This window comes from Lonchura striata, chromosome 4 (genome assembly GCF_046129695.1).
Source record: "Lonchura striata isolate bLonStr1 chromosome 4, bLonStr1.mat, whole genome shotgun sequence".
NCBI lineage: Eukaryota > Metazoa > Chordata > Aves > Passeriformes > Estrildidae > Lonchura > Lonchura striata.
In genome coordinates, this window is record NC_134606.1 from 73,459,671 (window position 1) to 73,482,308 (window position 22,638).

The following is a 22,638-nucleotide window of genomic DNA, read 5'->3' on the forward strand; positions in this document are numbered from 1 at the left end:
ATGGTGAATATGTTCGCTTAATTAACTTGTGGCTAATAATTCTAAGCCATTAAGTAGCTAGTTAGTACATGCTTCGAATAAACACATCTGGTGCTGCCCTGAGTGGAGGTTGTGGCTGCGTGTGGGTGACAGATGTGCTGTTTCCCCAGCACTCCCCTTTCCATGCTGAGCACCACAGCAGTGCCGCAGCCAGAGCCAGGCAGCCTCGCGCTCCCCGAGTGGCTCCGGGGACTTGGGCCTCCTCTCCTCAGCTGCCCAGCTACTGCAGCCTCAGAGCTGCTGTGCAGCTCCAAGGAACACCCTTTCCAATAGCTTAGAGACTCTTGCCTTCTGGGCTGAAGGGCTGCAGGAAAAGGGGATAAAGTGTCAGGCAACCCAAGGAGCAGAGAGTTTTGAATTCCCTAGCCCTGCAGATTGATCTCTTGCTGAACAGCAGGCATTGGGAATGATCACACCTTGCTGTGTCACTGCCTGGAACTGCTGGGCTGGACTCGGAACAACCTTCCAGGGAGAGAAGAATCCTTCTGTGGAGGACAAAAGCCTACTGCTTTCTATGGGCAGTTGCTTCCTAGGTTGGCAGAGCTCATAACTCTCATCAATCTTAGAAGTGAGAACAGCTAGGATCAGTTCCATGCAGGAGAGACCCTTTCTTCCACCTAGGCTGTTGCCTGGTTTTTCATGTCTTGGCTTTTCCTGGTGGGGCTATTTCTTGGGTGTTTTCCAGACAGAGGAAGGAGTTATGGCAATGGAGTAAACAAACAACAGAATATTTTGCAATAGGCTAATTTGCACAGGATTTAAAAGTGAGACTTTAGTTCTAAGTTACCAAGGGTTAAGTAAAGATTTATTCCTGGTTCTGAAGGCACATGAACCCTGATTACACTGTAACTGCCCCATAATGTCCCACACAAGCTGTCATTAGAGCTAGAGCTGCAGGCCCAGCCCATGACCTCTGTTTTGTCAGACACCAACAATAGCACAGCTGCCCCTGCCTGGCTGGGATCTCAGACCTGCCATTTGGCACGAGGAACAGAGCAAATTGGATAAATACACATAAACACATTGGGAAGGGAGGGAAAACAGAACAGAATGAACCAGAGCAGCAACCCACAACTTGTTTGATAGGGATGATTTAAGTAGGCATATGGTATAGTTAAATGTGCTTTCAAAAACATTGGCCTGATTCTTCAAGCAAACACAAAATAAATATCTGAATAGCATGTGAGCACCATTAGTGCTCTCAGAGGACGCACTCGAGTGCTCGGGCTGACACACTGACATTCCCACACCAAGTGTCAGTGCCTCATATTAGCATGGCACAGTTGTTCTTCCCTCTACAGTGCAAGCTTCAAAAGCAAGCAGGCAACGAGCTTGTAATTGCACCTGACCTAGCAGCCAATGTCACACCTTACTGGCCCACTGTTGGCAGAACACCCCAGCACAGCCCAGCCTAAGCTCTCACAGCTGGATTCATCCAGCAGTTCCAGTGCCCTCACACCCATCTAACTCTGGAACTTGCCGGGTGCTCACCCGACACCCCTCTGCAAGGCTGGGTTACTCAGTACCTCAGTCACACCTGCAGGTTACACCTCACCTTTGTCTCACCGTGTTCTACCAGATGGACAAACAGACAACAACAGTCTGTCTTGTCACAAAGTCCAAACTCACATTTAAAAGATGACCGCAGGTGTTTCTCCCACAGAAGCTGCCCACAAACTCTGAAGTACACAAATCCCTGTGATTTCCAGTGCACACAGCTACACACACATGTCATCACCTGTTAGTGAGACAAGCCCAGAACTTGGTCAGGGTCATAGAATTGTGCAAAACATTCCTTTGCCTGAACGAGTGCTGAGAAAGGTGTGTGGAACTTAAGTGAGTTTTCTGAAAACATGGAAGTAAGTGGCTGAAAACCAGAGGGAGGAAGGCTGGTGCTTGCTATAGCTACCTTTATTACTGTTATCTTTGTTTTGTCACTTTTACTTCTGCTGAGAAAGGTAAAAATTTAGAAAAGCTGTTGTCAGCAAAGGCAGACAGAGGGTTTGCAAGCTGCAGCTCAGTCTCACATGTCTTTCAGGGTCACTCAAGAAAGGATTAATATGCTGTTGGCTGTGTTGAGCATTTCTGAACTCTTTCTAACTAAGAAGTGATACTGAGCTCTTTCTCTGGTGCTGTTCACTAAGTAACCTTAGCACAGCCTTTGTGGCAATGCAGACAGGGGTGTCATTTGGCCACAGAGCTGAATTACTTATTAACCTAAGGGCAGTGCTTGTGCTGAGCCACTCGAGAGCTTGGCAGCTGGTGTCAGCATGCAAGTGTGGGTTAAAGAACCAATTTTCCAAGCCTCAGCCTGAAACCTAGATGGTGACTACATATCACTTGGAAAAAAAACACTCTTCAGAGACAAGGGGACCAATTAAAAGAAGAATTTGGTAAGATCGGCAACTTAGGAGGCAGCATGTTGACTAAAATGTTTCCCATTCCACATAACACTGGTTACTACTGTGAAAAGGCAAAAGCACAAAGAGCCCACTCACCTCTCAGAAGCCAGCTGTCCTTTGAGACGCACCAAATGGAGGAAAGCAGGCAGCTTCCTGCTGCTGCAGGAGATCCCAACCCCCAGGATGAACTCCGGGCTCTCGGCTCGGTCCTCTTCCAGCTTTGCCAGCAGCTCTCTGATGTGGGAGATGCAGCCATTCTCAGCACCAGCCCAAAAGGAAGTCACCTGTGCTTCTCCCTTTTGACTTCCTGCTGCTCAGCAATTGGTAGGATGCCAGCTCCAGGTCAGGTTGTTTTCACCTGTTCACTGTTGCTTTCACTGTTGCTGAGCCCCTGAGTCCAGGTGAAGGCAATACCCTCCCCATTGCTGCTGTGCCCATGGCCAGTCCAGACCTGTATAGGATATTGGCATTACCCTCATTGCAAACAGCTGGGCTTCCCCTGCAGCCCTGGGCAGGGAGCCAAGGGGGTCAGAATTGCTCCCACCTGCACCTATTCTTCCTGTTGCAAACTCACTGAGGTGAAGCCTTTAATGCAGGCATTGTCTTTTATTCTTCTACATAACATCTTGTTCCAACAAAAATAGAAGACAATATGGTTCCCAGTGTCTGGTGCTCCCATGGGACGTGGTTCCCATGTGTCTGGTGCTCACATGGGACAACATCCCCCCTCCAGAATAGCCAGAGAAATAACTCAGTTGGGGGAAGCCAGAAATAGGGCTGGATTAGGCTTAATGTCTGTCATAAATATTAACTTCTGCAAATATTTTAGAAATACATTTAGTCTGACACAATTAGGATATAATGGGACCTATTCACAGATGGAAACATCCTCAATGAATTGTAGAGGCTAACAGGCCCCTCAGCCATATGGATGTGGTGTTAAGATCAGTAGTAATTTCTGTCGCAGTCCTTCATGTCCCTCCTAGGGCACACAGTGTTCCCAGGGCATTAGCGAGGACTGCGTGAGCAGAACTAAGTGCTGCACTTCATGCAGTGGCCATAGGATCCCAATCTGAATTAATTGTCTACTTTAGCAAAATAATGATGTTTCATACCCTGCTACTGCAGGTTCCCATGGTTCCACAAGATCAGAACTAGTTCCTCACTGGCTTCCAGTTCTCTCACATTCCCTAGGAGTTCCCAACACTGAAAGTTTGTGTCCCATTCCTTGGAAAGTCAAGCCCAGACAGACAGCTTATTGGACGCGTGGCTGGAAAAGCTAGAGGCTTCTGGGGTAACAAGAGGGAGCCCTAAAGAACCATCATCTGAATTTGTATCAGCGTGAAGCTACACCAAGAAGGGCAGGGGGAAGAGTTTGTACTAATTCTTTACCAGAATCTCCAAACACCATAATGAATTCCAGAATGAGCAAGTTTCCCTATGCTCAGCAAAGTACTCAGTGCTCCTTTTTATGCCTGTGTGGCTGATGAGGGGAAAAGACCTCTGACCACTTCTAACTGCATGCAGGCCATGTCCTGTCCCCGCCTGACTCAGTTCCCACTGAGTGAATGGTCCCGGTGCTCCCCAGGCACAGCTGGCCTGGGGCATAGTGGCACTGCACCAAACAGGACAGGCAGGGCGGGAACGCTGCTCCAGGAGAGCTGTCCCCGTCCTTGTGCAGCTGGGGCTGTAGGTCTGTGAAGGCACCACACCCAGAAACCCAGGCTGGAAATCCCTTCCTCTGTGTGTTGCCTCCTCCTGGGGCAGGAAGGAGTCCCTGGATGCAGAGTCATCTTTGTGGTCCAGGAATGTTTGTTCACAGAGCCCAGGGAACGAGTCTTCTCTGCTTGGGTCAGGGAGAATGGAGGGGTAGATGTTAATTGCACCCCAGCAAGCAGTGGCCAAAGACATCAGAGGGAGGTTGGTCAAATGGAACCTGTATTATAAAGCTATCCATTTATTTCATGAAGGCAGTGTTGGAAGGGAAAGTGCCATTTAAATACACAGACCTATTTTTTGCCTTCCTCCTATGTACAGCATTTTTGCTATTTTAGTGCAGGCATTTGATTCTGAAGTACCTTTGTCACCAAAATTTTACTAACTTTTTGAGCAGTTGCCAGTTTAATTTTCAGTGTGTGAATATTTGAGGTAAATTATTTATTACTTCTAGCAAATGTCTTTCACAATTGTATTTAATTTTTTTCATCTTTTTTAATGGGTCATAAAATGGCAGTCTTTTAGTAGCTTCTCATAAAGTAAGGAGCAAATGAATACTTTGCAAATAGGCTACCGTGGATGGAAATGTCAGCTGTATTTCACAGGGAATGGGAGGCTTTAGACCAGAGTTGCAGGGACATATGGCTCTGGGTCACATCCCTCTGCTGTCACAATAAACCAGCAGTGGGCACAATGGGAGGAATTGCAACTGGTTGGTCTCCTCAAGTTACATTTTTGGGTGAATTGTGTATTAGGAGGGGCAGTGGGCCAGGACCGACGCAGCTTGAAGTTGCAAGAGTCTTGTGGTTACCTTTGGTCAGAAATCAGAACATTTTAAAAAGCTCTTTTCAGACTTAAGTTTTCCAGGATTGGTTTCCATCCAAAGAGTGATATTGCACAGACAAAGGGTAGGAAAATCCCTTCCACATGGAGAAGGGCCATGAACTGTAAATGAAAGGCAGTTTTTCCTAGTACAGTGAGGAGAGTTTGAAGTACAGACCGCCGGGAAGGTGCACGCTGGGGCTGAGGTAGAGGCAGAGCAGTAGGGTTTGTGCTGCACAGAGCTGTCATTGTTCATGTTCCTTTGCCAGCTCTCTGATTCCACCTTGCTCAGGTGTGCTGTCAGGAGGGAGCAGAGGATGGGAATGAGCATCCTGCCTCAAAGCCCTGGAGAGCCACTGTCTGTGGGCACTGCAGGGGTTTTGAGGAGGCGTGAGCAGGGCTCCGCTGCCTTTCCCTGGAGCCTGGCCCCTGCAGCCCTGTGTGTCCAGCTGCATGGAGAGGAGCTGCTCAGCCTTGCGTGTTCCTGGTGCCAGGCTGCAGGATGGTGCTGCATGATGGCCCCGGGGGGCTGCAGCAACAACACTGCCCGATTCTAGAGGGGGTTTATTTGAGGGGCCCTGGGAGACATCCCACTCTGTGGCAGCTTTCCGGAGCTCAGCCCTCAGGCGGGATCCGTGCTGGTACGAAACTAGTACAGCCTCATCCTTCCCTAGTGAACCAGGCTTGTGCCCAAGGGCTGCCTGGCTGCAGGGACAGGAATGTTCTCTTGACTGGCCTGTTCCGAGCTCCACTGAAGGGATTCGGCCCTTGCACAACAGTGACAGTCACCAGTGGAAAATGCAGGGGCCTGAGAAAAGGGACCACTGTTGCTTGTCATTTTAAACTCAGAATATTTTCAGTTTCGGCAGAATGCTGACCTAAAAGCCTCACACACGTTGCTGATAAACACTAGGATGTGTTAGTGTGTGTGTGAAGGAGCAGCAGAAACAGGACACCTCTTTCTGGGACTCCCCGTTTAAGGGGCGGTGTTTGTATGAGTCACAAGTACCCACAGCCCAGCTAACAGGTGGCTGCTCAAGAAAGAATGTATTGGGTATCCCCAACAGCCGTGACAGTGTCAGGGAAGGAGTGCTTTTGTGTGTTGACAGGTTCATCCTTTTGAAGATGAGGCAATTATCTGTGTGAGTTCACTCTGTGGGTTCCAGAACAGAGAGGGTGTGATCAGCTCCAGTGACATGTCCAGTGGCTCATCCCTGCTGCGGTGTGTCAGGGCGGGAGTGGGCAGGGCAGCGCTGCCCTCCCGCTGCGTGTCCGTGCTGGAGCCGATGGCTCAGTGAGCCTGCTCCACGGCGTGGCTCACCGCACTGGGGCTGGGAAGTGCAATCCCAGCTGGTACCCAGTACAGCTGGGAACAGTTACTGTGTTGCAATCAGCGAGGTGTACAATGGGCTCCAGCCCGCTGGGAAATCTTTGCTATTTTACAGGATGCTTCATACAACCCAGTGAGCTCGAGAACATATCAGGGTCCCCAGGATGCCTGGGAATGATCCTTTGCTTTAGTGTGGTGTATGTGTTTTGTCCAGGTGTGTTTTGTGTCCCTGTTTTGCTCCACTTGCTAGCAAAGACCATCTACCAAAACAGCCTTACTCTTCACTAGTGGCATTTCAGGCAGGACTCAGAGGGCTGCCAGAGCACACAGGGCTGACAGGACAGCTGCAGGAGTGTGTGAGCAGCTCAGCCTGGGGCTCCTCCTCTCCCCCTGGGGAGGCAGGAAACCCTCCTGCCCTGCAGTTCCAGGAGTGTTTGGCCAAACCTGAGCAGAATCCTCATGCTGGAATTTTCCCCAGCATTCCTCATTACAATGCTAAAACAAATAATTGGAATTAAAAATAATAAAAAGCACCACATCTTAAAAAAAGTCATCATTGACCAGAGTTTCACCATGGTTTGATTTATTGCTCTGTAAGGGAATCAAATAGTTTTGGTTTTTTATTGGTTCTGATTCATTTATTCCAATGAATTCCAATTAGAAGGAAATTAGAGTTATTCTTTCTGTTGGATCAATTATTCAGAACAGAGATAATTTAAAAATGAGTTTAGTGGAAGCAACTCCCTTCATTTTTGCTAAAACTGAAGAAGAAATGAGCCAAATTAGCTAAAATAGCTTTGAACTCCATATTGACTACAGTGTTTGTGCCAGAATAGAAACTCATGACATGTAAGAACGGTGTAAATGATTAATCATTTTAGTTCATGGATATCTACATTTTTATTTAATTACATCTATGCATAACATAAACTGTCTGAATCCTGGGAATCCAAGCCAGAGAAGCTGAGGAGTCTTATTCTGTTTAACATCCACCATGTGTTGTTTTCTTGTAGGGTTAATTTGTAAAATGTAAACCACATACTATTTGTATGCCGTGTTCAGGGCTATTTATAGCAAGTCCTGACCATTTATAATTATCCGTCATCTTTAACCATAATGTCTGTGTGTGCCTAAGGAAATGGTTATGGAACAGACAAAACAATACTACTTTTACAGCTGCACTTCAATTTATTTTATGTAAAACTTTTGGGAGTATTTTCTGCTCTGTGGAATGAGGAAGGGATATTCTCTACTTGGACAGCTCTTTGTCAAGGAGAGCAAACTTACTTCCGAGGAGACCAAACTTATTCCCAAACAGGAATAAGCACAGGCTTCCATTTCCCCTCTGAGGACACTCCCTGTGGAGCAGAGGCTGTAGGTATAAGTGCCTGCACAGCATGTATGAGCCTTTCTTGACTCTTCCATGACTGATCATGTTTCTTCTTTGTCTCCTGGCAGAACCCTGGAGGTTTTGGTGAGTTTGAATGAAGGCCAGTCTTTCATGTCCAGCTCATTAACCATCACTGCTTCAGAGTGTGTAAGTGAATAACTTCTGTAATTCCTTGTAAAATCCCCACACCCCGTTTCTCTTTGGACTTTGCCATTGCAAGACCTCGGAGCACAGAACCTCTGCTTCCATTTTGCTGTGCAAAGCTGTGTCTTTGCAAGTACTGGGAGGCCTCCCTGCCCTCAGCTGGGTCCCATTCCTGCATGGCTCTTCCCTGAGGGAGCAGATGGGCACAAGCTTGGCCCTTCAGCCTGTGTGTGGAGAGAGGTTACAGGCCTGCAGAGGTGCCAGTGCTCTGTGACTCTGGGGCCTGAGTGAGGAGTGTAGGCTCTCTTAGCTCTTGCTCATCCAGGGTCCAGGTGGAGGCCAGAGTGTCCCACTTACGCCTGGGAGTGAGGCAGTGTGAACATCTTATTAAATCTGATCACACGTCATAGAGGAGATAAAAACTGCTTCCAGGAGAGGCCACACACTTGTGCAGCCAGTGACTGTTCTAACTTAAAACATCTATTTTCTACTCTCAGATTTTTGCTGTCCTTTAATTCCTTTTGTATTACACAGGACAGCTGGAATTTGTGGAGGGAGACAAGAGGCCATGGTGTTGAGCATGTGCTGTGCACGTGGGCCTTTAAATGTGTCTTACCTCAAATGTGACTGAAGAGCAGCTTTTCCATTGGGCCTGAAGCACGGAGAGAATCTCTTTTGCCCATCACCATGCATTGCTTCCAACAGGATTTCTTTGCTCATAATCAGTAATCAAAAAGAGAAAAAAAAAAGACTTTTTTATTCTGTTCATTTAAAACCTCACCATTTGTGCAGCTGTAGAGATCAGAATTCCAGTGCAGCTCTGCAGTTTGAGGAGGGGAAGCCTGACTGAGCTGGGAGCCAAAGGAACAGAGCCCAAATCACAGTTCTCTGTTTCAGGGCCTCTGTCAGGCTCTGAAACAGAGAACGGCATGCCAGCTGTACACCCAAGTGTCGTGGCTGAGGGCTGTGCAGCACAGGAGCTGCTGCAGCCCAGCCCTGACACAAAGCAGCTCAGAGTGAGGTGCTGGGCATGGCCTTCCCACTGAGCTGCATGGCAGCTCCGCTGCTCTGTGCTCACAGCCTGTCCTGGCAGGAAGCAGAGAGGTACAGATGTGCACAGCAGCAGGAAGAGCTTCTCAGCAGCCTTTTTTGTCTCTTTCTGGTTTCTACTCTTGGCCTGTGCTGCAGCAAAGGCAGCTCCACACAAGAACTGCTGTTTCCATAGTAGCAGATGGGCAACTCAAGAAATGGGTCACTGCTAGAACTGCTCACTAATTCTGGGAGCTGAGCAGCTGATGGCTGACTAGGAGATGAGTTACAAGTTACAGCCTCCCAACAAACACACGTTACTGCAGTGAAAACAAACAAACTCACACAGCATTAGGCACCCAGACACCACTGTACCTGTGTGCCTCACTGCACCTGGGATATGGCTCTGTTCCACCACCATGTGCAGTGGAGCACCTCTGGGTCAGGACTGCTCATGCAGTATTTCAGTCTCAGTGGTTCCCTGGGTGTCTCCTTTTTTCTCAGCTGAAGTCTGAATAACTTTTTATTTTCCTAGAGATGCTGTTGTGTTTCTGTCAGTGTTGCTGTAAAAGCCTAAAGTGTAGGAATAAAGACACCCCCAGTAAGTGGGTTGGAGGTGTGGGAGGTGGGCTGCTCAGTTCTGCAGTTCAAGTGTTTCTGGAAGCAGGAACACTGTCAGTTTCAGGTTTCGACAGCATGGCTGCAGGGAGTCAGTGTGCCACAGTCTGTGCAGGAATGTGGGTGATCAGCATCAAAGCTTCAGAGCTGTACTGTTCATAGAGACACTTAAACCTCTCTGCGTGCTCCCCAGTCCATGTGTGAGACCTGGAACATCATAGAGGAGAAGGGCACCTCTGCGTTATCCACAGGCTTAGGATGAGACTTCCCCTGTCTATGTCTGATGGCTCATTCCTTAGCAGGTAGTGGACTCTCTTTTCCTCAAGCTGGGCCTCGTTCTGATCTCAGGGTTCTCAGTTTCATGAGTTTTACATCAGAAGGAAGCCCCTGAGCTGAGCAGAACTATCGCTGGCTTTTGGGGCGAGCAGGTGGGGCAGCACTGACGCTGTCCCTGCTGTCTCCGCAGTCCAGTGGCGTGGCAGCGCTCATCGCCGTCCTCGTGCTCTTGCTGCTGGTGGCGCTCGGCCTGCTCTGGTGGTTCTGGCCCCTCTGCTGCAAAGTGGTGAGTACAGACCGTGGGGAACAGCCCCTGCACCCTGAGCCACAGGTGAGAAACACAGATCCTGCAGGAAATGGGTCAAGTGATGGGGAGGCAGCTCTTGGGGGGCTCCTGACAAGCAGGAAAGGGCTGGGGAGAGCAGCTCCAGCGCTGGGATTCCACTGGGTCTGTCTTCAGTTGCACGCACAGGAACCGGAACCCACAGGAATAGGGTGGCCTTAATGGTGTGCAGATGTTACCCTGAAATCAAGGACCACTTTAAAACTGCTCTCAGTAAAATTGGTATTTGTAGTCCATTATGGGCTCTCAGGTTGGAAATCCCTATTTTTTTTTCATAATCCCTGCACACATCCATCTCTTTATCTGAGCACACTCTCTGTCCTCACCCCAGTAACAGCAGTGTTGGTCACTTGCCTCCTGCCATTCCTTTCTGGGTCAGTGGGGAAGTTGATTATTCATCCAGCTCAAGGACAGCATGGAGGACTTGGGAAATGGAGATTGCTTCCTTGTCTGGGTTCCTGTTCTTATATGGGGCTTGTGGAATGTGAGGCATAGAGGAAATGGCCTCACCTGACTGTGCTGCAGCCCTTGTGATCTGGGGTTCCATCGGGCCCCTAGCTGTCCAAGGGCAGGAAATCTCAGCCTCCATCTGCACCCTCACAATCTGGGATTCCTGAGGTGAGAACAAAAAGCCTTCCCTTGTTCTCATTCTCTGCAGCACAGGCCCAAAAGAAATCCAGGGAGCTTCCTGTTGATCACCTTACCTCCACTTTGTTTCACATGATGAGCCTCCCTGTGGAAAAAGAACATTGCAAATCAGTAAGAAGCAAGCTCCTGGTTTTCTTAATTTAAAAAAACTAACTTTGATTAATAAATTAGCTTTTTAAGTTAAAATTCCTACATGAAGCAGTCCAGTGGATAGTTCTATATTATCAATTTTCAGCCTTATAAAACCATAGTTCTTCAAATTCAGATTCCTATGGAAAAGAGAGATCCAAGTGTCTGGAGCCAGGTGGGTGTGTTGCCCCCTGCCCGCAGGCCCCGCTCCATCGTGGCTGGAGCCTGGTCTCACAGCGTTCCATGGTGTGAGGCTGGATACTCAGAGGGTGGGGCAGGGAGACTCCTCTTCCTTTTCCTTCTTTGTCCCCCACTTTCAAGGGTTTCACTGTGACAGTTCTGTCACTTGTCCCTTGCTGTGGAACATATGATTGCAGCAAGCTGGCTGTAGGCTCTGTGCTGACATCTCCTAATGCCCACATCATGAAGCAGCAGAGAAGTGTTAATGAGTGGATCAGAGGCACTGCTGCCTCAAGCACCAACTTCTTCGTTTTTTTAATGATTTTTCTAAAGCTCTTCTCCAAGCTCAAACCTTCATTCGTTGCAACTCACTAAATGAGATGGAGCTTTGCCCAGAGAGGCTGATGATAAAATCAAACAGAGGAAGCAGCCCATCTCTTCATGATGATGATAATATACAGCAGTGTTATTCAGAGGCTTTGTCATTGAAACAATCTGAATCCAGCTCAGGGAAAGATAATTTACAATACTCAGGTATTCCTCTGTGCAGTTCTGTCTGCAGCTCCATTCTCTTTTTCATAAACAGCTTTCTACTGATTTCACTTGGAATACCACACGATTGAAAAGAATCTTTTTGTGTGTGCACGTGTGATTTGAGTGTGTGAGTGTGAGAGCCTGTGGAAGCATAAGGATGCAGGCATTGACATTCCAGTGCTGTCAGCAGGGTGAGGAGCTGCTACTCAAAGCAGATTATTTTCTCACACCACTGTCACTTTTAAAACAAGTTTCATTTTCTGAAGCCATTAGAAATAACAGCTAATTAATGGATTGCTTGGCTTTAAACTGAATTTCCCCTCAAACTTCAGCGAGTTCAGGAGCTGGCACAGGATTAGATCCTCCACTTGAGCAAAAGCTGCCCTTGACTAATGCCTTAGGAAGCCACAGTAAGCTCAAACAAGTCAGGTTTCCCTTGATTGTTCAGGGTGGGAATTGTGATTCCTACATCCCCAATGGGCACAGGGCCCACAGGAATTCCATCCCTCACTGTGGAGAGGTTTGCTGGGCAGAACTGTCTGTACTCAGACAGATGTGAGGCTTCAGAGTGGCACTGCTATAGATGGGGAAGGGCAGTGCCATTTCACATGGGTGCATACAAAGCCACCTAGGAGGACCTTCTCCTGTACACCTGGCAGGCCTGACAGAGACTGTTTTGGGATGATGGTTAGGGACAGGCAAAATGGAAATAAGAAAAGAAATTAAGTAAGGTGTCACTCCATTGAGAGAAAGTGCTGCTTTACTGTTTCCAGTCTCCTAATTGCTTTCAGCAGCAATGCAATATCTCCAGGCTTTGGCAAATCCTACTCAGCATCCAAGTATCTCTCAGGATCTGTCCCACCATCCCTCTGTGTTGCTGTTTCTTGTAAAGGTAGGGTAAGGATTCCAGTGTGGCTTTCAGGAATGTTTCACTAATGAAATAATTACTTTCTGTTAAGTATGCTGGAAACTCCTGATGACTGGGAAGAAAAAATGTCTAGAGCTGTTTAACGGAAAGTAATATCTGGCATGGTTCTGCAACATCCTGACAGCAAAGGGTTGTCTCAAAGTTGAAATCCACAGGTCACTTTCCAATCCACCCATGAGCCATTCTATAACTTAAATCTGAAAGGCTGTGGAAAACTGGTTCCAGGGGTGCCATAATTTATTTCTGATATTGGGCAGAATTCCCTTATGCATTGCTGAAAGTCCACAGCCTGTTTAGGCAGTCAGTACTAACTATCTGGGTAGCACTGAGAACTGAAATACAAATCAAGATGGAAAACTCCACTGATCAGAAAAATACGTTTCTTTCATGTATCATGCTGACTGGCTGCAGTCATTGTTCATAGGCAGTGTTTAATGAAAGTACTAAAATTAAATAGCACAGAGTGACTAAAGTAAGGCATATTTCAATTAAGTTACTTAAAACCTGCATTACATTGAGCTGTTTGTCAGCATGCACAGTTTTGGATATGTTTGTGTAATATCAAGGCATAGCAAGACCGGACTCCTTGATATTCATGGTGTATTTTTCAGTCATTTCCAGGCAATACCCCAAGCCCAAAACATGGCCCAGTGTCACCAAAGAACTTACTGTTAGCTTGCAAACCTGCTTTTCTCATGGAGGAACGCCTCTGCATTCAGTTTTCAGCAGAATCAGTGAAGAGGGTCCCTTGCCTGCCTCTCCCCTGCTGGGACTGTCAGTGCTGGGCATTCTCTGAGCTTTACAGTGTGGATGTGACAAAGGGGACGGGAAGAGACTGCAGGGAGATTTAAATAGAGGTGTAAGAAATGCTCCCGGGAGTGGGGCTCACCCAGAGCAGTGTCAGAAGTGTGGGAGTGTGACTGCAGTCATGGAGCTGGGAGGTGGGAAATGTGAGGGCTGCGGAAGCATCCAGGATATCCAGAGGTGAAGCCTGAGCTGCCAGAAGACATTTCACACTTGTCACTGGGCCAGACACTCCCCAGCAGCAGCGGCAGCTCAGCCCACGGCGGTGCAGGACCTCACACAGGCCTCGGACGCTTTTCCTCTGGGATTGCTCACGGACTCTGTGGGGTCTCGGCACTGGCTGTTCCTCACCCTGGCTGAGGCTCATCCGGCCAGGAAGGGTGGTGGCAGACACGTCTGCCCAGAGTGTCTGCAGGCCAGGGATGGCAGGGTCTGGCAGGCAGATGGTGGTAATTTCCAGAAGGCCTTGCTGATGGAGGCTCAGGGGAGTGGGCAGCAGAGGCTGCCAGTTCGCTGGCGGTCGTAGGGGCTCGGGTGGAACCAGGTCACTCTTACCGTGGTCTGTTCCCTTCGGCTGCTGCCAGTGCAGCACCTTATTCTTTCCTGTGTTTGGCTCTTTCAGGTCATCAAGGATCCCCCTCCACCTCCGCCAGCCCCAAAAGAGGTATGGTCTGATGGTGCTAATCTGACCACACTGCTCACATGGAACCACTCCTGTGCTTCCCTGCGTGCTGCGTGTCCGGCTCTTTGTCTGAGTGCTGCTAGAGTAATAACTGCCCCGGGGGGTGCCCTCAGTGGAGAACAGGGTTGCTGAAGTCCAGCTCTTGGCTCTCTCAGCTCAGTGTGGCCTGAATTAATCCCAGATACACCAAAACACTTCGGGCCTTTATTCCAAGATAGCTTTGTTTTCCACATCTGCACTGAAAGCAGAAAGCTTGAATAGCCCTTGTCCAATATCTAAAGATTCGTGTAGGACTTAGGCAGCGTTTTTCCCCAGCTCTGTCATTCCAAACATGACAGAGAATTCCCCTTACAAGAACTTCCCCCTTACAAGGGGATTTCCTCTCCCTCTCACAGGCAATAACAATTCCCCTTACAAGAGCTTCCCCCTTACAAAGGGAATTCCTCTCCCTCTCACAGGCAGTAACACACTGCAGGCTCTCCTGTCCTCAGTGTTTGAACTGCTTTCACAACCAACAGGGTATTCTCTAGGAACTCCAGTGAAATATACAGAAAAGACATTCAGTGTGTGTGTGTGTGTAAGTCTTTTAAAAGTAATTGCCATGAATGTACTTACAGGAAGAAGAACCGGAGCCCTTGCCTTCCAAGAAGTGGCCCACGGTGGATGCTTCCTACTACGGTGGACGAGGAGTTGGGGGAATTAAGAGGATGGAGGTTGGTATGATTTGGAGATGGCAGTTCCCTCAAGCACGAGTTCTCTGAGGTTGCAAGTGTGGAAACAAAGACTTGAAAGTGCACTGCAAATACAAGGCCATAATGTGTGCTTGTCTTCCCACTGGCATAAGCCTTGGAAAATTTGTTACCATATCGAACAATTCTGACCTTGCCTCTGAAAGAACAGCTTTCAGTAGTTCCATTTGACTGGGACTTTAAATAGCTGCCTCAAGACATGCTCTTTCCATCACGCTAATGAGAAAGAGAGAGAGCCTTTTCTGCGTGTTTTGGAAGGAATTACAGTGAAACATAAGTCCCCCAAGTGTGGGCCAGCCAAATGCGCTGACAATGGTGACGCTGAGGAGAGGCTTGATCCCAGAGGGACTCGCAGCGACAACAGAGCCTGTCTTTGAAGAGACACGATAGCATCATGTTAATTAAAACAGAATGAAGAATGTGCATCCTTATGGGCACATCCTTATGGCAGGTTTTGTAGTCAAGTCAGCCTATATGGAATGTGCAAAGCAGTACCTAACTGCAGTCCGGGAAGCTGTCTCTGTCTGAAACACCCACCTAGGCCACTGAGGTGTCCTGATGAAACTTTAAAGGTATTGGCCTAATCAGCTTTGCTCGAGAACTTTTTAAATGCAACAGCAGAACATGCAGGTTTGAAGCTGTGTCACTTACATGCATTTTCTTCAGCAGTTCAGAATTGCTAATTTAGAAGAGCTTCAGATTTCACAAAAAGCAAACATTTTGTGCAGTGTTTTTCAGAAGCAAACTAGGGAATGCTTTCCAACATCACAAATTACAAGCCTTGTTTTGAGGGAAACTATGATAGCCTCCAGGAGGGGCTCCCAAATGGGATCCTGCACAATGGAGCAGAAGCCTTGTGAACACAAGTGACATCAGGAACACAAAGAAAGACATGTTCAGCCCATGGCAAAAATGCAAACGAGGGTAGAAACTGATGATTAGGTTAGAAAACCTTTTCATCTGTAATACAAATTTTGTGCAGGACTAAGTGCTAAAGAAGTTAACCAAGCAAAATTCTTGCCAGCGTAATCATGGCCCCTTGAAAAAAGCCCCCCTTTTGTGGGGCTGTGGCTCTGTCCATCCCCAAGACCCCAGAGCAGAGACAGGTCTGGCTGGGCACCGATGGCCACTGCCTCCAGGTTTGAGTGGGGAGCTTCACCTCTGCCCTGCTGTGTGTGGGACAGCTGGGAAGATGGGCTGAGGCTGTTGGGGGAGCAGGACAGGCCTCACACCTCTCCCTGGCTCAGAAGAGCACACTGCTCCTCTGGGGAGTTGGGGCAGAAGTGAGAGAAAACACAACCCAACTGAGGTTGTTCCTTACCTGTCAGGTAAAGGTGGTTTCTGTGCCATGGGCAGTGACAAACTTGCTGGCCCAGTCATGACATTTCTTCCATATTTGCAGTCCATGTGGCAGTGGAGTCATCTGGTTTTTCTTGCTTCTCTGGACTCTTCTGCCATTCCTCTGGCAGCCTGAATCCTCTGGCAGCTTCCCTTTCTGGAGAAGGGAAGGGATTGAACATCACCCTTGCACTTCCCACTCCTGTGCTGAGGCAGGTGCCCATCCACTCCTGCCTTCCCCACTAGCTCCACCCCTCTGTGACAGTCCCAGGTAGCTTGGGCAGTGCTATTTGCTCTCCTAGCTCTGTCTTTTGGCATTGCTTTAAAGTTCTGTGCTGTCATTGCCAGACCCCACTTGTTGCAGTTGATATGTCAAAATTGGGTGGTCAGACTCCACCACTTCTGGTTTCTTCTGGGTGAATTGGCTTCTGTCTGAAGGAGAAAGTAATTTTTTCAGTGAGAGATCCACCAGCTAATGGTTTTAACAGTGTTTAAAATACATTTTAACAGCCACATGACAAGCCCTGTAAAAGTACCATTGATCACAGTGAAAGATACAGGTGTACAGGGACCTCCTGGCAGGCTAGATCACAGCAAATGGCATGATTATGGCAAGTCTTGCTGAAATGATCCAGGCCACTTTCACTAAGGACTCTCAAACTCCAGCTTTTAGTTGTTCCTTTTTGGATGAGAAGGGAACAGCCTTGTCCAAGCTTGTTTCTGTGTGCAGTACAGCAAACAGCCCTGCTCAAATTGCTGCATGGTGCTTCCAGTTACAAGGTGAAATAGGATTACTGCAGCAAGGTGAATTATCCCTCTTAGCGGGGATGTTTTTCCACGTATTTCATCTCCAGAACACAGTGAGTACAGCCTATATGGAATATGTGTCCGTCTCCCCAGCAGTGATAACCCTGATTTCCTTCTCTTTCAACTCTCTATTTTGTACACTTGGAGCAGTGAATAACATACACAGTGCTACATGTTCTGCATGCACTTAGGCAGGGTAGATTGCTTCACCTGCACTTCTACAGTGTGTATCTTCCTGCAGGACAACATGGAAACCTGAGCAGGTTCGGGGAGCTTCTGCTCAAACCTGTCTAAGCATCACATTAAATCTACACTAGGGTTCTTGAAAATTCTCTGGTCTGGGAGACCTACGTTCAGAAGTCTTGGCTTTCATGGGTTCCAGATTAAGATCTGGTATTTTAGGATGAATAAGAAATGGAAATTGTATTTTTATATCATTACTTGGAGAAGATTTTACAGATTCCCTGTCAATCCTATCTTGTGAAGCAAGATAGGATTTTCTTTCACTACTGAGACTTATTTACAGACATTTACGTAAGACTGTTGTTACCATAATGAGGAGGTAGTGTTCTCCTCAGCACCTCCTCTCTTGTTTATCCAGCACCTCTTCTGGATTTATTCTCTGTTATTTGCAGTAGTTTCCTGCCCGGAGGTGCACTCACACCTGAACTCTGCCTTTCCTCAGGTGCGCTGGGGCGACAAAGGCTCCACAGAAGAAGGGGCCAGGTTGGAAAAAGCAAAGAATGCTGTGGTGAAACTCCCAGAAGAACCAGAAGAACCTTTTCACCCTAAACCACCTAAACGAAAGCCTACCTCACCAGCCATGCAGCAGAAGTGGTACACGCCAATCAAGGTATCTGTTCAGTCTTTGGTATGATTTGTTACTAAGGCCTGGATTCTTTGTGCCTTATGCAAGCTGAGCTGTGTGTTACTTTCCAAGTGTAACGATTCAAGTGTAATGTGCTATTCTCAAAGGAACACCTACTCAGCAGGAATGGCAGGAGCAGTTTGTAGCCCTGAATGCAATACTTGATCATTACTGCCACGTTCTGTTTGCCTCCCCTTAAAAAGAGACATATTGTATAGTGAGAGCATTAAAATCTATGGGGGCTTTGTTGGCTTAGTAGAGCTAATTAAACCCAAAACTGCACAGTTTGTAGCTGCTACACTAAGTTTTAAACACACATTGTCATGACAAACCAAGAAAAGCAAAAATTATATAAAACGATGTAATGCAAGAAGTGTGATAAAACGCGAGTTGTTCTATCTGGCTCATGAGAATGGTGCTCTGAGTCACCTGCAAACACAGCACAAGCACTGCCTACAAGCGGAGGGTAGGTCTGTAAATACCTTGTCTTTAGGTGTTAAGAGCAGAAAACAGAGGCGTAGCTGGGACTCTGGATACTTCTGTCTTCCCAAGCGCCTGCGAGTCCTTTCTGACCCCTAGAAAGCCCAGAAGCTGAGATGTCCAGACGCACAGGCAAGGTCTGGGACCATCTCTGCAGAGCAGGATGCTCCTCACCGGCTCTGCTCCCCGGGCCGGCTGAGCGCCCTCCCTGGCATTCCAGGTGGGCAGGAGCAGCACCACAGTGGTGACAGGGGACACAGGCCAGGCTTACCTCTGTTTGCCCGGCTCCAGGGAAGCGGTGCTCCGCTGTGGCACTGCAGGTGGCCGGGATGCCCCCGGGCAGCGCCGTGCGGGTGAGGGTGCTGCTGTCCCTGACGGAGCCGCTGTGTCCCCGCAGGGCCGGCTGGATGCGCTGTGGGCGCTGCTGCGGCGCCAGTACGACAGAGTCTCGCTGATGCGGCCTCAGCAAGGAGACCAGGTGGGTGTGCGGCGTGGGGCCGGCCACGGCCAGCCCGGCAGCTCTGGCAGAGGGGGCAGAGGGCCCCCGGAGTGGCACACCGGGAAGGTGACACACCGGGTGATCCGTGTGGCAGAAGCGGCGTGGCACTCCCGGAGGCAGAGGGAGGGGTGCTGGATGTGGTGTGGGCTCAGGTGGAGAACAGGAACACAGGGTAAACCTCTTGTCACAGGTACACAAATTGCTCTCAGACCCAGCTGCTTGTAACAGCAGAGGCTGTTATAATGCCCATACAAGTTGCTTCCTAGAGCTTTGCACTTCCAACCAATGACACCTTTCACAGAAGAAAAAGGTGAGGAAATGTGTTTCTCAGACCTTCCTTTCTCCTGGAACATCTGTGGCTACTGAAAAAGGGGCCTCTCCCCCAAATGCTTCTGAGGACACAGAGCTGCTGTTTGCACCTCTGATAGTGAAACCAGATCAAGTATTTTTTGATTGCTGCTTCGGAGGAAAAGTATCACTTTGAATGTCAGCATTTATCTCCTGGGTCCACTCAGCTTCCTGTCTGTGGCACTTGGGAAGAGCCACAGGAGCAAATGCTTTTCTTTAAACAGGATGGCAGCAGGTCACAGTCTCATGTACTCCAGAACACTGATGTGCAGGAACACTGTCTATGCACTATACAACATGAAGGCCACATAAGAGGATGAGAGGGCTGAAGGGGGAAGGGAGTTACATGTGGTAGAATGGGAGATAACTGGGATTTTGATTATTTTCCCGGGATGAAGTTTGGTGCTGTTCAAAGGGATGAAGAGGTGAGACTGAGGTAAGGCAAGTGTTGGAAGCAGCAGAATGGCCAAGTGCTGCAGGTGGAGAGCACAGCTGGATACAGCTGTTAGCATTGTTACTGTGGCTGGTTAGTCACTGTTTGCATCAATGATGCATGTGACGTGTAGCAGCAATAACAACAGCCATCTACACACAAAATACATGGCACAATACAGTTTAACAGGTAAATTCATTGTAAACAGGAACATAGAAGTGGTGCCTTAAAAGGCTAAAAAAGTGTCAATCAGACCCTCTTCTGGGGATTTCTGCCCCTAAAGGCAGGGAGTTACTGTAAGGATTGCCCTCGGGGCAGGCTTTGCTGAGCCATTGTGACTTCCCTGCCTTTCCTGGGCCTGACAGAAGGAACACTGGCCAGCACCTCAGCTTGTGAAAAACAGAGCGGTAGCTCAAGGGAAAACGAGTGCTATTTGTGCCTAAAGGAGTGGTGGGTCAGATGTGACCTGTGTCACTGCAGAGTGCCATTTCTGTCTGCACAGTGTTTGCCATCTCCGGGAAAAAATGGTATCTTTTCCTTGTTCCTAACACACTGGGTGGAGATCCCCTGGTGTGTGTCAGTGCACACGTGTGCACAGGGAGACACACACACACACACACACACACACACACAGAGAGAGAGAGAGAGTAGGCTGTGGAGTTGTTCTATTTCATCATCTTTTGTTACTGTTTAAGAACTTGTCGGTTCCATTCTTAAAAGAATTCACTGCTGAATTTGAGCGTTTGATCAGGCAGTTGAAATTTAGGCATGAAGTATCAAAGCCGAGCGAGCTGTTCGTGCATCCCCGTGCTGTCCCGGCTGTGCCGTGTGGCAGGCGGTGCGAAGGCCGTACCGGGAGGCTGCCAGGGAGGCTGGAGCCCCAGGAGCTGTGGCTGCCGGAGGCGGGCAGTGCCCAGGTGTGGGCACACCGAGCAGGCTGCGGGCACAGCTGTGTGGCGGCCGCGGGAGCGCGGGGCAGGCTGGGGCATGTGGGGCCCGGGGGCTGCAACACTAAAGGTAGCATGGCTTGGACACAGCTGCTCCCCGGCTCGCCTCAGGCACAAATCCAGAGATCCAACGCGGGCTGGCTGTGCTGGGGGCCAAGGACATGCAGCCACTTCAGAGACAGCTGCACGCTGCGGCAGCTGCGCCGGGCTCCCAGTGAGGGATGAGGACAGCAGGTATGGATCGAGGGCCCCACAAACAGCCTCCATTAAGCCACGAGCGCTTTTGAAGGGCTCCCATCAAACAGAGCAAGTCCACAGCAGGAGATTTCGGCTGCAGAGCCATGTGGTGTTTTCTGTGCTAACAAGGTAATTTATAAATGATGCATTACCCTGCGTCTGTGCTCCTAGCTAGACTTCCTTCCTTTTTTTTATTAAAGGGGCAAAGAAGACTGAGCTGCAGCAGTCTGGGCTACTCTGATAAACCAGTTCAGTGTCCAAGGGTCTGTACTGAACTTATTTTCCCAGGAGTCCAGGGCTGCCCAGGAACAGCCTGGGACAGGGGCACAGCGCCAGCATCAGGGGCCTGTTTTTTCCTCCTTGTTTGTTTTCTGAGTCACAGTTTAGTGCAACAAGGTGATCATCAGCGGTTTGGATTCTTTGTCTGAGCTTGCTGCAATGTGATGGTGGCTGAGACTCTGATCCTGTGTGCATTTATGCACACAAATGTATATAAGTCCACAAATAGCCCATGGCATTTGTAGTGAAGATTTTGCCCTATTAGGATAGAAATAGGAGTCAGTGGTAAAAGAAAAGAAAGACTCTACTTCACTCCAGAAGAATCAGAAGAGGGGAGAACTATAGAATGCTTCCAGCTTGTATTTCCATGTACAAACCAGCCTTTTAAACAGAAAGACACTTGCACTTGTTTTTAAGCCTGTTAGTATTTACCTACAGTTCTTTTCTAATAATGGCTGCAGAGTTACCACAAATATCTGTTTAAACTGTTACTTTTGAGCATCTGTGCATAATACAAAAGTAATAAATTCTGCACTTGCAAGATGTAGCTAGCAGTGCTCCCACCAAAAGGAAGCTTCTGGTCACTGGAGTCATATGGCCTCTCCCTGTAACCTGAGCTGCTTTCAGGAGGGTCTGGCTGGCTGCCTGGCAGGTGCCCATCCCAACTAGAATGGCTCTCCTGGCAGTCGGATTCGCTGTCAGTCAGTGGAAGTGGGAGGGACCATCTTGCTGAAGAGAGGATGTTGTGCTGGTGTCAGGAGAAACAGGGATATTTTTCCAACTACGTAGGCAGCAGTTCTTGGCACTGCCTCCCTTGGTGCAGATGAGTTTGCTGCTCTCTTAAACGAGCCTTCGGGACTCATCCCTCTGTGAGCATCGGTAGGAATGAGAGAGCAGGAAGAAACCAACCTGCCTAGCAGTTCCGAGGCCATGAGGCATGGGATGACAGCCATGGGGAAAGGAACGCCAGTGCTGGGGGCAGCACGGATGTGCCATAGGTGTCCCACAGCTTCCAGGCCAGCGCAGCAGCAGTGCAGCCCCCCAGGCCAAGCCAAAGGAAACCTTTCCATGGGCAGGGCAGGGGCTGTTAATCACCAAGTGTTTCACTGCGCAGGATTCCCAAGCAACAAGCACATTTGTTTTGCTCATCCTCACGACACCTTTCTCATGGAGTGAGCTGCAGTAGAGTGATGCACCAGGCCTGTCTCCCTTCCCAGATTATTCCTCCCCTGTGAGCTGGCGGCGCAGGGCAGCTGTCCGAGCGGCTGGCCGGGATTTGGGAATGGCCGCTGAGCTAATCTCCAGGCTTTGCAGATGAAGGAGGCAGCAGATAACAGGATTAAAGTTTCCCGACCCAGGGTTTTCACAGCCCGAGATGCGGGCGGAGGGGGAGACAGAATGACTTCTGTCATTAATCTTAATTGATTGCCAAGAGGTTTTTAATCTGGCTTATTAATTAGGAAGGTCCTTAACACACTGTCTACATATCAACATCAGATGCTCTTTTGGGACTTTGGGGACATATGGCCTATCTATATTTACATTCACACAATTTACACATACATACATCGCTGTATGGGAGCTGCTCGCACGGGTAACGCACACGCAGCGCCGAGGAAGCATTTGCATTCACACACTC

The 22,638-nt window shown here is 48.7% G+C and overlaps 1 protein-coding gene across 1 annotated transcript in view; it reads left to right on the plus strand.

Moving 5' to 3' along the window:
• ANTXR2 (ANTXR cell adhesion molecule 2) overlaps positions 1 to 22,638 on the plus strand; it is a 77,851-nt gene that overhangs the window by 33,285 nt on the left and 21,928 nt on the right. The window contains exons 11-16 of the mRNA XM_021529524.2: positions 7,768 to 7,846; positions 9,957 to 10,052; positions 13,955 to 13,996; positions 14,632 to 14,727; positions 17,594 to 17,761; positions 18,654 to 18,734. Of these exons, the coding sequence (XP_021385199.2) occupies positions 7,768 to 7,846; positions 9,957 to 10,052; positions 13,955 to 13,996; positions 14,632 to 14,727; positions 17,594 to 17,761; positions 18,654 to 18,734 (562 nt within the window). The remainder of the gene's footprint in view (positions 1 to 7,767; positions 7,847 to 9,956; positions 10,053 to 13,954; positions 13,997 to 14,631; positions 14,728 to 17,593; positions 17,762 to 18,653; positions 18,735 to 22,638) is intronic.